At 43.3% G+C, this 16,119-nt stretch overlaps 1 protein-coding gene across 1 annotated transcript; it reads right to left on the reverse strand.

The window, feature by feature from the left end:
* Positions 1-1,404: 1,404 nt before the first annotated feature.
* LOC144146870 (uncharacterized) lies at positions 1,405-16,119 on the reverse strand. Its single transcript, XM_077678831.1, has 5 exons — positions 15,956-16,119; positions 9,198-9,331; positions 4,361-4,428; positions 3,243-3,326; positions 1,405-1,652 (listed from the first exon to the last, which is right to left on the reverse strand). Exons 1-5 carry the CDS (start codon positions 16,055-16,057, stop codon positions 1,453-1,455), a joined length of 588 nt encoding a protein of 195 aa, XP_077534957.1. The 5' UTR covers positions 16,058-16,119; the 3' UTR covers positions 1,405-1,452.

Here is a 16,119-nt window from a genome sequence, read left to right on the forward strand (position 1 = left end):
GCTGTGAACTGGTCAGAACCTCAATGTTCTACGAGTGACACCAAGAATTCCACAACTGAGGCCCTTTGTTATGCGTACAGCTTAAGACATTTGGGAATGGCAGGCTTTAGAAACGAACCTAAAAAAAACAGTCAAGAACGCCAATATTAAGAGAAGCGTCCGACTTGCTTACTGATTCCTCAACACCCAGACGAAACTTTTAAAACCATTGTCCTCACTTTAAGAAGGCAATATCCATTGTCACCTTTGGACACACTAACTCCAAATTTTTTGGAGATTACACCGCTAACAATTCAACGAAAAAAAATTCAGTTTTACGAATTTAGGAATATTTACGATTTCCACGGGGATATTGAACGCATTGGTTTTTGCTTATATATGTCCCGTCTAGAAATGTCTAAAAACTAGTTTTAATAAAGCGCCCTAACCAACCCGCTTCAGGTAAAATGGTGTTCAGAAAAAAAATTCATGCATGCCTCTTCAATTATTCAAATTGGTTTCTCCTGCAAATATTGCTCCTGCAAGTGCGCGAAACAAATGTAAGAGTTCTGTTCTAAGGTTCGATGTGCAAGAAATATTTGATGAAAACACCCATAAAAGACTGAAAGGGCCACATGTGATAAAACAATAAGCCGAAGTGGTGCTGCCAGAGATGTGAAATTTCCGGAGTATATTTCTACTATGCCCTACAAGCTCGATAGGTTTGGTTCTTAACAGAAATTATACATCTGCGACGCCAAATGGGGATGGAAGTTTTTCCGGGTTTCCTTATTATCTCTTTTGCTCGTAGACCTATAGAACTTATTTTCTTTACCATAAGTAACCCACCAAAGTATCTTAATGCAGTCTTACGGTGTTTCCCTGTAACTTACTCCTACATGGCGTAACCAGAATTTGGTGTAAATTAGGCGTTCTTAAAAGATTCATCAATATCTCTTTAGCCTGATGAGATGTCCAATACGTGTTAAAAAGGCAACTTAGACAAATTCATAAAAACAAACTTCAGGTATTTATTTAAAAAATGTGAGAAACCACGACCGGAATTTTTAAAAATACACTTTAAAGTGACGCAATAAGTGGTATCAACACGCAGCCTAAATTACTGTGCAAACAATTTTGAAATTTTTGAGTAGATACCTATTAATCGGAAGGAGCTCAATAAATGACAATTTTTTACAAAGGCTGAAAAAAATTGTGCCAACATTGGGAGCCTAAGAGAATGATCGAATAATGCTGCGGGGCTCTCCACATTTCAGCTGTTGAATCTCATTCTATAAAAGGCTGTCAAAACACTCAGTCTGTAGACAGAACGATCAATTCTTTAATGTATTTCTTCGCCAGTCAGTCAGTCAATGAGTCAGTCGGACACTTTCCTTTACACTTATCCAGACATAATTGCTCACACAGTATTGAGCCATGTTTTATTGAAGCCGAAATGTCAGGAACATAATTTTATGCGAGAAGCTTGTGCTGTTGTTGCTGTGTCTGCTGGCCAGAACCCCAAGGGAGGTAACTTGAGCGGTAGCTGCAGCCACGCACACACTGCTGGTTCCAAGTGGTAAACAGAGGTCCCGGGCACACCCTAGCCAGACCTCGCAAGCAGCGGCCGAGGGTGCGAGGGGAGGAATTTTCCCTGACGACGAGGGTGCAACCTGCATATACATTTGTTTTTTTGTGGTTCTGTGTTACCTTCAGTGTTAAATTTGAGGCTACTAATATTATTAAAAAGAATACTTCATTGCGAAAATACTGAAAATATACAAGAAGGCAGGCCTGCCAAAGCCGCATTGGGCTTGAGCGGCAGTGGCTGGCATGCAATAAAAACCGCAAATAAGAAATAAGCATTGACACAAGTACAAAGCACGGTGTAGCAGAACGCTTAAGTATACACACAAAAAAGGGAAAACAAGTTGACTTACGACCCATAGATTACACCCGACAGAATAACAACACTCAAGATTTTAAATAATATCAGCTTGTTTCCTAAAGGTGTCACAGCTTAGCAGAAATTATTCTATAAGAACTCGAACGTTATACAACTCACAAAGAGCGTTTAGCACAAACCACCTGATACGGTTCGACAGAAGGTTTAAAAAAAACTGAATGGTAAAAGTTCAATAGTAACTGAAGAGAAAAGTATAAAGCATTGCTTTTAAGGCTGAATGTGTTTTAACCGATAAACACAATTTCGGCCAGACTAGACTCTTAACTGCACATTATATGTTTACCCGACGTAATACCTTTTTTAATGAGCGTTTCGTTTTTACAGAAAAAATAGTTGGAGGCAATCTGTTAAAGTAGAAAGGGACGTAGTAACGACGCATTCTTCTACCGTACCTAGTTGAGCAACGAGGAATGCAGTATAGGTCTTTCGGTCGTAAAGAACGAACCGGTGTATATGGCTGCTTGATTGTTCTTGTTCAGAAATGTCTTCTTATGACAGTTTCCATTATTAATTGAACACATACTAATAACACTGATCAAATACTAGTCAAGTACTGATGAAATTGGACAAATAATACAAGGCAAGCCCTTCCTTGTGGAAGGTGGACCTATTAAGGTTTTATTACTGAGTTTTTCTCGATAATAAAATCGTCCAGGTTAGCCTTGCGTTTACCTCCGGGCTATTCCAATGGTGAAGTGTGTCCTTCTCCCAGTAGGGTTGTTACTCAATTCATTTTCTTTAAAGAGTAAAAAAAGTAGACGTCACGAAATGTTGACGTGTCGCAAAACTTCAAAAGCGTTGTAAAGTGCTAAAGATTATGCGAACACAATTTCAATGCTTTTATTTCCGCACCGCATCCTCTCAAGGCGAGCAGGTTTTCTAACCTAATTTCTGAGAACGCCTTTTCTATTTGCACCGGAAGTGCCTGTTTCAAACGTGAATTCCAATCTTCCTGAATTATCCTCAACATAACCAGCAACATAACGTCCTGCTTTCACCAGCAAAGCCTTTCCACGCATGCTACTCGGTACCACCCACCCTGCTCACTACAGTGGCTGACGTTGGGATACGTAATCTGCCATGACGGCTTCACAATACGAAAACTTGTTCGAGGAAGGGTATTTCACTTTATAGGCTATTCGAACCGTGCACCTTCTATACGTTGCAAATGCACTACTGGCTGTCCCGCGATTATGCGTTGGATGTGCACATCAAACAAGAAAAGGATTGTATGGTTGTGTAAACGGAGGCCGCGTTTGTGTTAAGATAACATCATAACTTCTAGATGAATTCTTACCGAAACGGTGGTTGTCAGATTGGGCCACGTAGCAGTGGTGGTAGTCGGCGTAGGCAATTCGAAGGGCGTAAACAGCGTTGGGCTCTAGATGTCGAAAACGAATAGAAACACAACTTTTATGTTTCCGTCGATAACATTGTTGCATTAAAAAGAACTCTCAGTTATGTTTTGAACATTTCTTAGCTGCAAAACACTTATTATTGTTTGGTAGTGATTCCGCTTTCTCAAACTGCGGATCATGTAATATGCCTGAAGGCGTCAGATGGGACTGTCTGCAAACGCCTCTCAGAAAACGCAAATGCAATGTTAATTATAAGCACAGCTGACTCGTCATGACAGTGAGGAATGTAAGATATCTTGATTGCATTGCGGCTAACAGCGATGTTCAAGGTACTAGCTGTATGGTTGGCTAACCAATAAAAACTGCAAACAAGAGAAGGTAGAAAAAAAAAGGGAAGTATGGAGAAGTTGTTGGCGGTTGAGCTGCCCTTACCAAAACATGAAATATTACAGGAACAGCTAGGCACTGTTGGGTGTTGGGGATCGGTTTCTTAAAGCTTAAGGTTTCCGGTTTTGATACATTGTTTTATTTGTGGTAGTATAAAATACTGCGCGGTAATTATTCGTTTTATTCGTTGTCTTTATTTAACGTCCCTCAATATTGCTTGCAGGGGCATCAATCTATAAAACAAAAGTTTTGCCCTCGACATTTTACTACGATGACAAGAAAGGAATGGACAACAGCAAGCTCACAAGCTAGCAGGGTTGTTAAAAATTCAAAAGCAAATATTATGCAGCAAAATAAATATGTAGATAGCATTTTTCATGGTGTTAAAATGTTACGGGTTTGAGGATGCGCACATGGAGCTCAAATTTCAGCCCTAGGACGCAATGCTGTCTCTGGGATTGAAATCCTTTTAAAAAAAATCGGTTGTTTCTTCTTTGAACAATATCCCAAGTTTTCATTTCCGGCCGCGATCCACATGGTTAGATGTTAAAGTGGCTTCCATTCATATGCATGTAAAAAGCAGTTTTCATTCGAACATTCTTAGCAAAACTTCGGCGATGCAACGTTGTACTAAAAACAAATTTTGCTTGTGTTTTTATGTGTAACTCACGGCTATCGCAGCGAATGACGTAGTGGTCTTGTTGTCCGGTAAGGCCAATGCTGCAGGTATCTTGGCCACTGTGTAAAGAAAAAAAAACCTTTTGATTCTGACTCCGATTCTGACTCCGATTCTGACGTGTAAACAGGCACGTCGGATACAGTGATTCTGTTGCAGTAGGTTCTGACACCTCGTGTTCCATTAAGCTGTCACTAGTTTGAGATAGAAAGAAAGTGAGACCCAATAAAAATGCAGCAATATACCATAATTTTTTCCTCCATCAGCAAAAGGTCGATTCAGAGTAGACAAAAATAGTGATGTCATTAACATTTAACTAAACATCATTCCACCACGTAGAACAGAGGCACGATGTTAACAGGGCAATAGGTGGGAATCCGACTTGTGAGTTTCCAACTGGGAGAACCTAATGAAGACATCCATTTCGCCAAAAAATTGAAATTTCGGTGCTATTCCCAGCATTCTCCTGGTAGGCTTGTCTAGACAGGCTGTAGGGGTTTTTAAACAATATAGAAACACGCAGGTAACCAAGTACTCGCACAAAACAGCAAAGAGTCTGGCATCAATAGTTTATGTGGCCCAAGGATACATGGAATTTATATCACACAATTAAAACAAATTTGACTACTTCTGGCAAATAGCAAGTTGAGTCGGCAGAACGATAATCATTGCGTGTGAGATTTTGTATTGACAGTAATAGATTACCCATGATACGTTCATTTGTGCAAAGAGATGCGCGTTTACTGGGGGAAACATTGGTACGCATTCGGGAAAAGTCGCTCACAATTTTTATTTCAATGCGCGAGAACCATCACTACATAAGAGCATAATAGAGTCGCAAAATCATTTTTCCAGTTAAAGTTGCACTACATTTCTACAAAAACTTACGTTAAAGACGTTGGTAATTTTATATGCGATCGTGTCAGACAAGGCGCGTGCAATAGTACTACGCCCACTACTATACTTGCTTAAAAGGATAATGCTACCTGTGCTGTTTATTTTCATAAAAAATAGAGTATAAGTTACTGCGTTTCCCCTAGCAAAGTGACTCCCTACGTACTCCGTCGCAGATGCGATGGCCGCAAGCGTACTGTGTACAGAAGTTTCACCTAAAGCCGAGTGAAGCATCTGATTTATTGCCAGGTAGCTTGGCTAGCTATAATACCTTAGACTTTGAAACTCTTTTCAAACGAAATCATATTGATGATGGTTGGATGTTTATGGCGCAAGGCCAACTGGGGCAAAAAGCGCCAAAACAAACGAAAGCATATTGCCTTTTATTGCCGAATTGCAGAGCCATTTAATGAAACTAATGTCGGAAAAGGGCTATGAAAGCGCAAATTTCTGGGAAAGGTAACCTAATTGGCCCTCTCTTGCCGTTGAAGGAAAGGTATGTGGCTGTCACTTTTCCTACTTATTTACCAAAGCCACTTATATTCTCGCGTAACCATATGATCTCGCCGCCTCAAAATTTAGCAGGTGTTGATTATACCAGATTCCTAGAGAAGGCAAACGTTCCAGGGGTTGGTAGAAAGTTCGATGGGGAGATGAGACGAAGACGTTTGCGGGGATAAATTGGTCGCAATTAGCACAGTACCGGGCCAATTGGAGAATAATGGGAGGCTTTGTCCTGCAGTGGGCGTAGATAGGCCGATGATGATGATGATGATTATGATGATGATACTACAATGCACCTTGGTTGGTTCAAAGGCCAAATACATGTTAAACCTGGCCGTTGGCTCTATCGACAAAGAAATAGAATTTGTTGCCCAATTATATTGGTACAAGAAGCCGAAAAAGTGTAGAGGGTCGCGTGGACCTTGGGGCATCTATCGCCGGAAACGACGAAGCAGTGGATACCACGGGCACATCCTCCAGCTGTCATGTCCGCTTGTGCATACGTCTCATCGTTTTGTAAATACACCACTTGGCAATCATCTGTGGTTAGTGTCGCTTTTGTCTTGCCACCGCATAACATCTTTGTGCGGAACTTACAAAGCCATCACCCTTATCCTTGTATCTACCTCGCATCGCGTCAGAGGGAAGGCAGTCCTCGAAATTCTGCGAGCTGTTTCAGGCAGCCCCTGCGTATCAGCAACCAGAAATGGACCATCTCCCCTGCCAAGTTCTGTAGTCAGTGCACCATCAAATATGCCCAGCGCAAATCTTCTGATCATGCGAAGCCGAGACAAGAATACGAGGACGCACGGCCCTAATTTTCATCCGACCTTGTTGGAAGCACCAACATCGGTGAGTTGTGGCTGTGCTCGGGTGCCTGTTAAGGGGCCAGTCTTTAACAAGCCCACTGTCTTCATCTATGGGGTCAATGACTTTGTATTTTCACCTCAACTCATTTTCACCACACCCATCCGTTTACTGTGGCCTCGATCGGGGTGGTTGCCTTCGAAGAGGAGTAATTTTACAAGAAGTAGAAGTGGACTCGGGCGTGTAGGACAGGCGGTATCCATGTGGACTCGGTGTAGAACACGGGGTATTTACCACTGGTTGCCTAGAAGCAAAGGATGGACAGGCAGTTAATTACCAGGGCCTTAATGACCGCCGGTAAAGAGATTGTCTCGCCTCACAAAAATATCACCTTACCATCTGCATTGATCTGCGTCGCCTGTCCAGCCGCCATGGAACAGTACTACCACCAGAACACTGTCTTTATTATCCATTGATACCTTGAAAGCGTATTAGATCACTTAAGAGAATTTTCCACCTATTTGTAAGGGTTCTTATTTTTTGTACTTTGTTATTTCGCATGCCATCCTGCTCACGGTCCCACTAAGCTGTGATAAAAGTACCATCCACCTGTGCATGGGGTCTCTATTCTTTCTTTTTCAACCGCTTCATGAATGTGAATGGGAACTAAGCCTGCCCCGTGCCGCTTGTTCCGTGACGGCCGCCTTTCCTATCGCCACGCACAAATATGCACTAGTATCTTTCATGCGTACATATATAGTAACCTCCCTCCTTCTGGACGTTTCGTCATCATTTTATTATTTTGGTTTCTCTGAATATCGTATCTTAGAAAGTCTACCAACGTGTGGGTACGAGCGAATTGGTAATCTATTATAACGCCGTTAGCGCAGGAAGGACAACACAGGACGGGGGATACAAGGACGAGCGCTACTTACAACTGAATTTTAATAATAACCACGGGACATATAAATAAGAAAGAAGCACAACACGCTGTGTCAGCACTACGTCCATACCTTCGAGCTCGAAAGAGCTGGCCTTCTTGGAGATCCATTTATCACATGTGCGTAATTGACGAGTGCGCTGCGGCTGTTTGGTGACGTGATAAACTTTATAGCCAGTTGAGCGTGTTTTGCTTCTTTCTTATTTATATGTCCCGTGGTTGTTATGAAAATTGTGTTGTAAGTAGCGCTCGTCCTTTTCTTCCTTGTCCTCTGTTTTTTTTCCTTCGCTAACCGGGGTTCTTAGGGAGGTCGTGTGAACGAACGCAGAAAAAATAAATGAATAGGTTTTTATGGATGAGCATTTTTTTCTTTCCAATAATGTTGAATAAACGGTTTTTAACTTTTTACCTCCCAGATGCCAAAAAATTAGGTCAGAAAAAGCGTAGCAGTTTTTAGTGTAGGCGGAGCTGTGTACATGGTTGCTACAGATGCTACGTGGTTGTTCTGGAGGTCTAAATATATAGGACGTGGCATAACCATTTACACTAAATAAAAGCCAGTAAAACAGTCGGTACAATATGCATCTACACAAAGATGGGAAATGTGGTAACATAAATTAAAAAGGCATGTGCATCTTCTTGCGTTCCTGCAAATGTCGTCTAAAGGCGGTAGTTTTGTTAGACCTTGCCAAATACCAGCTTCTCCTCTCAAACACTGATTCCTTTGACCTCCAATTTGGCCCTTGTGCTTATAATGAAATAAGATTTTAGTGATACCAACTGATTTTCCCCCGGCTTTCGTTGTTAGCGCGGAACCTATTCGTACAACGCAAATCTTGCCTTTCTCAGAGCACTTGCTTTCCTCATCGTGATTTTAAGCCCTTTCCCGCTTAAAGGAGCCATGAAGACAAAATACAAGTTGCGTTTATAAGAAGGAGCGCTTAGTCCCGATATCAATGATACCAATATCATCGCAATCTTCGAACAAATAACGGAGATATTAAAGAAAACGTGCGAAGCAGTCGCGACCCCCTAGCCAATTTCCCGCAACTTTTCTATGACGTCACGGAACCTTGTTTTTGCGATTGGCGGCCGCCTAACTGACCTGTCGCGACTACACATCTCTGGATGTCTGTAATGGGGCCTCTAGTTCCATTTGACCACAGCACTTGAATGCTAACGTGCCGTTAACGCACTGAAAATTATGTTTTATTGTTGGCCCGTATGACGTCATTCTTGCTCATAACACGTCACTGTGGCGCAAAATTTGAAAGTTTTTAAATACTTCTTGCTTTTATCTCGTTAAAAAACATCTTTTGTGGCTGTAATGGAGCTGAGAGAGATACTGAATCCTAGTTCTTTCAAATTAAACGAAGTTGTATTTTCTCTTCATGGCTCCTTTAAAGCGAGTCAAATGTACATTCCTAATACACTAGCGGTGCTAATCTCGTCTGTGTACTTATATTTTGCCTCACAAATACGTGTGCTCCCTTCGCATAGCGTAAAATGGACAATAGGATCCATGGCAGCGATTCTAGTAGTTTGGAACGGTCGTGCACATCCTGTTCATATGGTATACTTATTTTGGCAGGGTTGTTGAATCGTGTTACAGAAAGACATACAGGCGAAAATCATTGCGGTAAGAAAACTCCAACCACACTACCGTCATACAAAACCCGGGCTTACCTGTGGGTATCGATGAAAAGACGCACAAAGCCGTCTCCGTTTCCCCTAATTCGCTTTATGTACGGTGGTCTGGGAAATAAGGGGGCGTAGTTCGTTTCGGCTAACAGGTAGCCACTCCTAAACATGGCAAACACCTGGAACACATGGTGCAGTAAAATATATCATGTGCACATGCTTACATATAATAATAACACTTTTTGCCCTAGGTTGGCTTGTTCAGTACCTGAAAACGCGCTAACTGGTGTATAAAAAAGCCTCTCAACATTTTGCACACCCACGTATTGATAATATTTCCGAGATAAAAAAACTCTGCCACAAAAATTGTAGCTCAGAAAATTGGTAAGTTTGGCGCTACAAGGAGCCCAAAAAACTAATATTAGGCATGGTCGCGGCAGCGAACGAAGGTTAGAGAATCGGGGTATTTGTTAAAGAAACGACATTTTTGACTGCTAACTTAGCCTGCTTTTGCTGCGGCGAGCCTGGCTAAACTCCCGCACGACACCAAATACAGCTCTATTTATTTTTCCTAGTTAGGTTGTGATTATGGGATATGTGAATAGAACACGCAGCCATGTAACTGTCTATCAGTAGAAGACGCTTCAACCTCGCTAGATGAAAAAACCAAGGGAAAGGTTAGCAGAAAAGAATGGCGAAAGTATACAGGATTCTACACACTCGGAAGAAAAGGATAAATAGAAGAAAGGGTTGCCCAGTGTGGTTTAAACCACCGCGCATAAAACAAAACTCGAACACAGGGCTGATGTTAGCTGCGTCCTGGAGAAGAACGTCGATCGGAACGGTAAAGGGAAAAGACGAGGCTGCAATGAGATGAGCTCTCTACGACGGCCCGAACCGTGGTGTTAGCTGGTAGCAGACTGATGTTAATAAGCGCTTACTGGCGACCGTGACCTTACGTTCCACGATTCTATACAACAGAGCGCTCATCGTAAGACGCAGACACCTAGACTTGCGTCGTGTGGTCGATGAAGATCGAAAACCTTCGCTGCCACAAGCGGATGAAAGCGAAAACACCTCCACGTAAAACTCCACTGAGATGTGTCAACTCATTCATTTTATCTTGACAGCAGCGGCCATCTTGGTATCTTACGTGTTGTCGAGAATGGTCAGTTTTTGCGTTTCAGAGGACAAATGTTGCTTTCGCAATATTAAGTATGTTTTCCGGTTTTTAAAGCTGGTGTTGCGAAAGCCCATTGGCGTGAAACATTGAGAAAAGGGGCGCGATTCATGAAATTGCCAACAGTACTATCTATTCGTTACCAATTTCAGTTTTTTTATCAAGTAAATCTCAACATTAACAGTTGCAGTTTAATCAAATGCAGCTTATATTCGGCTAAATTGTCCTTGAGTACCTATAAACATATTATTAAAAAACACAGGGATGCTCAAAACACGTGGAAAATAAGGTTGGCAGATGTGTAAGTACCAATTACTGTGGAAATCAAAATTGTAAATCAAAGGAATGCTTAAATTTAAATCTGCAAAATACATGAAAAACCCAAATATCAACAGCACATTTTTAAATACACTGGCATGAAAGGCTGAGAGTAATCAACATCTAAGCTAAACCTGCGTGAAACTAGGCTCATTTGCGTCTGCATATAGACGAAATATTTGCTTGGAATTTTTACTATAATAAATCGTGTAAAATCTTTATGTTAAAAAGTAGATGACAGAACTATAAATAAAAGCTGAACAATCGTCGCCAGGCTTAAAGATAGGAGTGAGTATCGTTGTTTTAGGGACATATTAGAGCAAAGTTGAAAAGACTTTGCTTAGTAGCCAATCACGCAGCGAAGTTCGGTGGAAAAGTTAACGAAGATTATCGGGAAAGCCAACGTCAGGGTGCTCTGAATTGTTACACACAAATACGCAAGCGCACACGCACACACACACACACACACACACACACACACACACACACACACACACGCACACACACACACACACAAACACACACACACACACACAAACAAACACACACACACACACACACACGTACGCGCAAACGCACGCACGCCCGCACGCATGCACACCCACACACACACACGCGCGCGCACACGCACACACGCACAAGCACACTCACGCACGCAACACGCACACACGCACACACGCACACACTCGTACGCGCACACGCATGCACACATGTACACTCACGCACACACACACGGACGCACACGCACACACGAACGCCCCCCCCCCCGCACGCATACAGTAGGCTGCCACATGGGCGGATTTGCGTGTTTATTACGCGAATTTGTGCTTGCTTGTTTGCTTAGCTGTTCTGCCGCTTTTTTTGTTTATGCTTCTCCTACGCGTCATTCTCTTTTTGTTCTATATCATTTCTTTCCCGTTTTTCTTGATTTTTGCTTTTCAGCTCATGCTTTCCTGTGGGCTCATATGTTTTCGTTTCTATTTTCAAACAATGAACAAATTAGCCCTATGTATATAATTTGAAAATACCGCAATGCGGTTAAAGGATGCAAATGATTTTATTTCTGCCTGCGTCTCTCCGCCACATTTATACTGCTTGATTGGCATATGTTCATCAACCATGTAGGGTGTTGGTTTCTTGCTTCCTTGTCGTCTTTTTTCGCACCCATTTAACCTTAACTCGCTGCTTGCGACCCCTCACAATCTTTCTAAACAAACAAACAAAAATTTTGATTGATCCCTCATTCATTGGAATTGGTAAAACAGGAAAGCGAAACGTGCCTTGAAAGAAGCAGTTGAATGTTGAATGAATCTCCTTCATGTGCGAAGAGTTAGCGAGCTTGACTCTGCCAGACGAAGTGACGCCGACACGAAACAAGCATAAAAATAACCTGTTTATTCCGAGACAAAAATACAAACATGACATGTACAGAAACAGCATCTTGAAACACATAATGGTCATGCGAACAACACGACCGCAGAGTGCGCCTCAATTCACGCACGTACCCCGTACATGAAGGCGCTAGTATAAAAGCGCCCTGTGTTGGCGCTCATTACTGTCATGATGTGCTACTTCGCTAAGCCTCTCCTAGACGGCAGCCCCATCGAATTGGTCATAGGGAAGGATATAAGGCGCGTTCGTACAGCTGTTGACGTCCAAGTTGATAGCGCAGTTGGCAGAGCGCCTCATAGCCCACGTTTCGGCGAGAGAGTTCGTGGACTCGAATCCGGTCCCCGCCACGTCAATAACACCTTTTCTGGTGGCGTCGCTTCCCTGACGGTTATGATTTCAGTGATATATTGGTGTACCGCGGCATAAAACAGTTTCGGGTTAAAAAAAACAAACAACATCCTTGCAGTCCGTCTAAAAACTTGAGGAAACCCGCGCCCACATTCTGTAAATACCCTCCCACCCCCCTTCACCACGTAGCCTGTCTTTACACTTAACGACCATGAGAACCCCGAGACCTAGACAGCCTAAGTAGTGCCTAAGTTTTATTCATTCTTTAAGGGGGCGGTCCCCAGCCTAACGTCGAAATACAGTTTATCATTGCGCCATTTGTACTGTATATAATTATAAATACACACACACACACACGCACGCACGCACGCACACACACACACACACACACGCACACAAAGACACAGACACAAAGAGAGACACACGCACACACATATATATATATATATATATATAGAGAGAGAGAGAGAGAGAGGAGAGAGAGATAGAGAGAGAGAGAGAAAAACATAAGGGAAGGCAGTCAAGAACGTCATTTCACGTAGTTCAAATGGTTTTTGTACATGTATTCTTGAAAGAGATATAAGTTTTGAAATGTTTGAAAAATGTAAACAGGAGAAAAACATGCGCGCCAATCTACCCTGTGAAGGTGGTTGGAAAGCGAAGCTGTAAACGGCACCCACAGCGATTATTTAGGCTACGTCCACTGAATTCACCAACGTGGCTATACAAAAACTGCACCCAGAGACAAAAGTAAATGTACTTAAGCACCGGTGATTTTGTAAAGCACATGAGTCGAAACTGTTTTTCTGTAAGTAAAATAAAGCTCAATCCGTGTGTTATATGACGTAAATTTACCTGTTTTTTGCCGCAGCCAACAGAGGTGCGAGATAAATACCAGAGACGAAGGAGCAGCAGCGAGATGCTATGCGTTGGTGTGAGATTCGTTTAATTTTTATTACCTGCTCGTGCATGCGCTAAGCACACACACGGCCGCTACACGTGCGGTGGGTGGTGCGCACATTGTGCGAGAGGTCGCGTGACGGTATCCCGTGGCCTTCAGCGAGAACGCAGGAAGTAACCTTAGCACCGATTGCGGAAAAACAAACAAGGACGAAGAAGAAAATGACGAGGCCGAGCGCACATCCTCCTCGCCATTTTCTTCTTTGTCCTTGTTTGTTTTTCCGCAATCGGGCCCATGGATAGCTTCCAACTAGGCCGGCTCGCGGTTTTGCATGAAGTGAACCCGCAGCTGTGCTGGGTGAGTACGTCGCCGGTCTCCTTTACCCCCGCGTGCGCACATGCTTTTGCTCCGTTTCTCTATTCGTTCCAGGTTCGATTCCTGCGGTTGCAGTAGTTTCTTTTATTTGTTCGCGCGAGTGTTCTGTTGACGCCAGCGGTTGGGACAGAACGCTTGGCTGGTAGAGGTAGAAAGCTTTGCTTTCAAGCATGCTCGCCTGGTGTGGACCAAATGCACGACCTACAGAATACCGGTATGGTGCGATACCTTGCCCGCTACCTGCGAGGTTGTGCTTAACTCCACTTTTTGGGGTAATATAGTAAAGGTAATTCTTTCTTGTTCGTGGAGTAGTAGCCAGTGCCATTCCGACTATTCGAATTGACGAGGACCTTCTTTTTACCGCCAAACAGTCACATGACAGTGTACGGCGTTTTGAGAGTGGTCGACCAGACTTGATTGATTGTGGAGTTTGACGCACCGACCCAACGCAGGCGATCATGCATGCCGTAGTGGAGGTCTCCGGATAAAGGTTCACCACCTGGGGATATTCATCATCATCATCATCATCACCAGCCTATCTACGGCCACTGCAGGGCAAAGGCCTCTCCCATTATTCTCCAATTACCTCGGTCCTGTGGCACTGTGACGAATTTATCCCCGCAAACGTCTTGATCTCATCTGCCCATCTAACTTTCTGCCGGCCCCTGCAACGCTTGCCTTCTCTAGGGATCCACTCTGTTACCCTTACTGACCAGCGGTTATCTTGCCTTCGCATTACATGCCCTGCCCACGTCCATTTCTTCTTCTTAATTTCGACTAATATGTCTTTAACACCCGTTTGCTCCCTGACCCACTCCGCTCTCTTATTGTCCCTTAATGTTACACCTATCATTTTCCGCTCCATTGCCCGCTGAGTAGTTCTCAATTGAAGTTTAACCCTCTTAGTGAGCCTCCAAGTTTCTGCCCCGTAGGTGTGTACCGGTAAGATGCAGCTGTCATACACTTTCTTCTTCAGCGACAATGGTAGTCTGCTATTCATTATCTGAGAATGTCTGCCATATGCACCCCACCCCATTCTGATCCTTCTAATTTTCTCTCCCTCATAGTTGGGATCTGGGGTCACAACTTGGCCTAAGTAGATATATTCGCTTACCACTTCCACTGCCTCGCCACCTATCTCAAACCGCTGTACTGTCCGGAGGTTATTGATCATTACTTTAGTTTTCTGCATATTAATTTTCAGGCCCACGGTTCTACTCTGTTCGCCCAGTGCGGAAAGCATGCGTTGCAATTCGTCCCCCGAGTTACTTATCAATCCAACGTCATCAGGAAATCTGAGGTTACTGAGGTATTCTCCATACCTGGAGATATTAACGGGCGCCAAAAGCTCGTACACACGGGCGGTTTCGCTTTTCTCCTCCATCAGAAAAGCGGCCACCGCGGCCCGGAATCGAACCCGCCACCTCGTGCTCAGCAGCCCAACGCCATAGCCACTAAGCCACTTTGGCGGGTCAGTCGACCAGATTTGAACTCTCTTAAGCTACCTATGACACTAGGACTGCAGCAACGGAGGCCTTGTCTATACATTAAGAGAATCAGAATGGGAAATGAGGGGCTCGTTGAATTAATTCCGAAATGAGAACTGCCAGTCTGATCGCAAGGAAGACAATGGGGAAAGTATTGTCTCTATCCGCCACCATCTTCAAAGCTTCATCGTTTTCGAAACATTGTTATATAAATATATATTCATATATACTGGCAGGACCATGGTGATGCATAGAAGAAGGGGGATCACATAGTAATGTGAGCGAATAATATCTTAAAACCTTATTTCCTAATACGTCACACTTTGTAATCCGCCCGAATTGGCAGGTCTGTAATAATATTTAAAATTTTTAACAAAATACCTTAGGTGCACCAAGAGCACACGTTTACGCACCACGAAATCAGCAATTTTGAGTTATGACGCTTCCGCAATACATACCGGACTACTATGTGCAATAGTATTAATTAGTTCACTAGTTATACGACATCTCGCACGAATTCGACAGTTTGTCAGGCTGCTATAGGGAGAGAAGTAACCTAAAAGTGCCATTTCTGTGGTCCATCAACTTTGATCGTGGCTGCACATGCTCGCACTTGTATATGGCCAACGGCGGATTATGTGCATCGGCCGTTTCATTGGAGCAGAGAGCCATTTATTACCTTAACAGAATCCCCATACGCTACGTGGTTACAACGCTGAACGTTGTAACTTTGAGCTACTAATGAGCGAATTGCAGGCAATTTCGGCGCCGAGGAATATTACCCAAAGGAGGTGTTACTTACGGCGGAAGCACTGCATTGCACCCCAGTGAAGTCGCTGCATACGTAGGCGCTAGCCGAGCCTGCTAGGAGCAAACATATAATAGATGCTATTGGGAGAGACATCCTTTTCCGTACGACCAGCGGGATCGCAGCTTTCAAAGAAAACAACGTTGCACTTCACTGTC

The sequence above is a fragment of the Haemaphysalis longicornis genome, unplaced genomic scaffold (assembly GCF_048455015.1).
Source record: "Haemaphysalis longicornis isolate Haplotype H1 unplaced genomic scaffold, Haemaphysalis longicornis Haplotype H1 scaffold_7, whole genome shotgun sequence".
NCBI classification, from domain to species: domain Eukaryota; kingdom Metazoa; phylum Arthropoda; class Arachnida; order Ixodida; family Ixodidae; genus Haemaphysalis; species Haemaphysalis longicornis.

Coding starts and splice junctions, on each gene's coding strand:
- LOC144146870 (XM_077678831.1), bottom strand. CDS start 16,057: ATGTCTCTCCCAATAGCATCTATTATATGTTTGCTCCTAGCAGGCTCG. Junction 9,332..15,955: donor TGCAATGCAGTGCTTCCGCC/GTAAGTAACACC, acceptor CATGTGTTCCAG/GTGTTTGCCATGTTTAGGAG. Junction 3,327..4,360: donor CGTCATTCGCTGCGATAGCC/GTGAGTTACACA, acceptor TTCGACATCTAG/AGCCCAACGCTGTTTACGCC.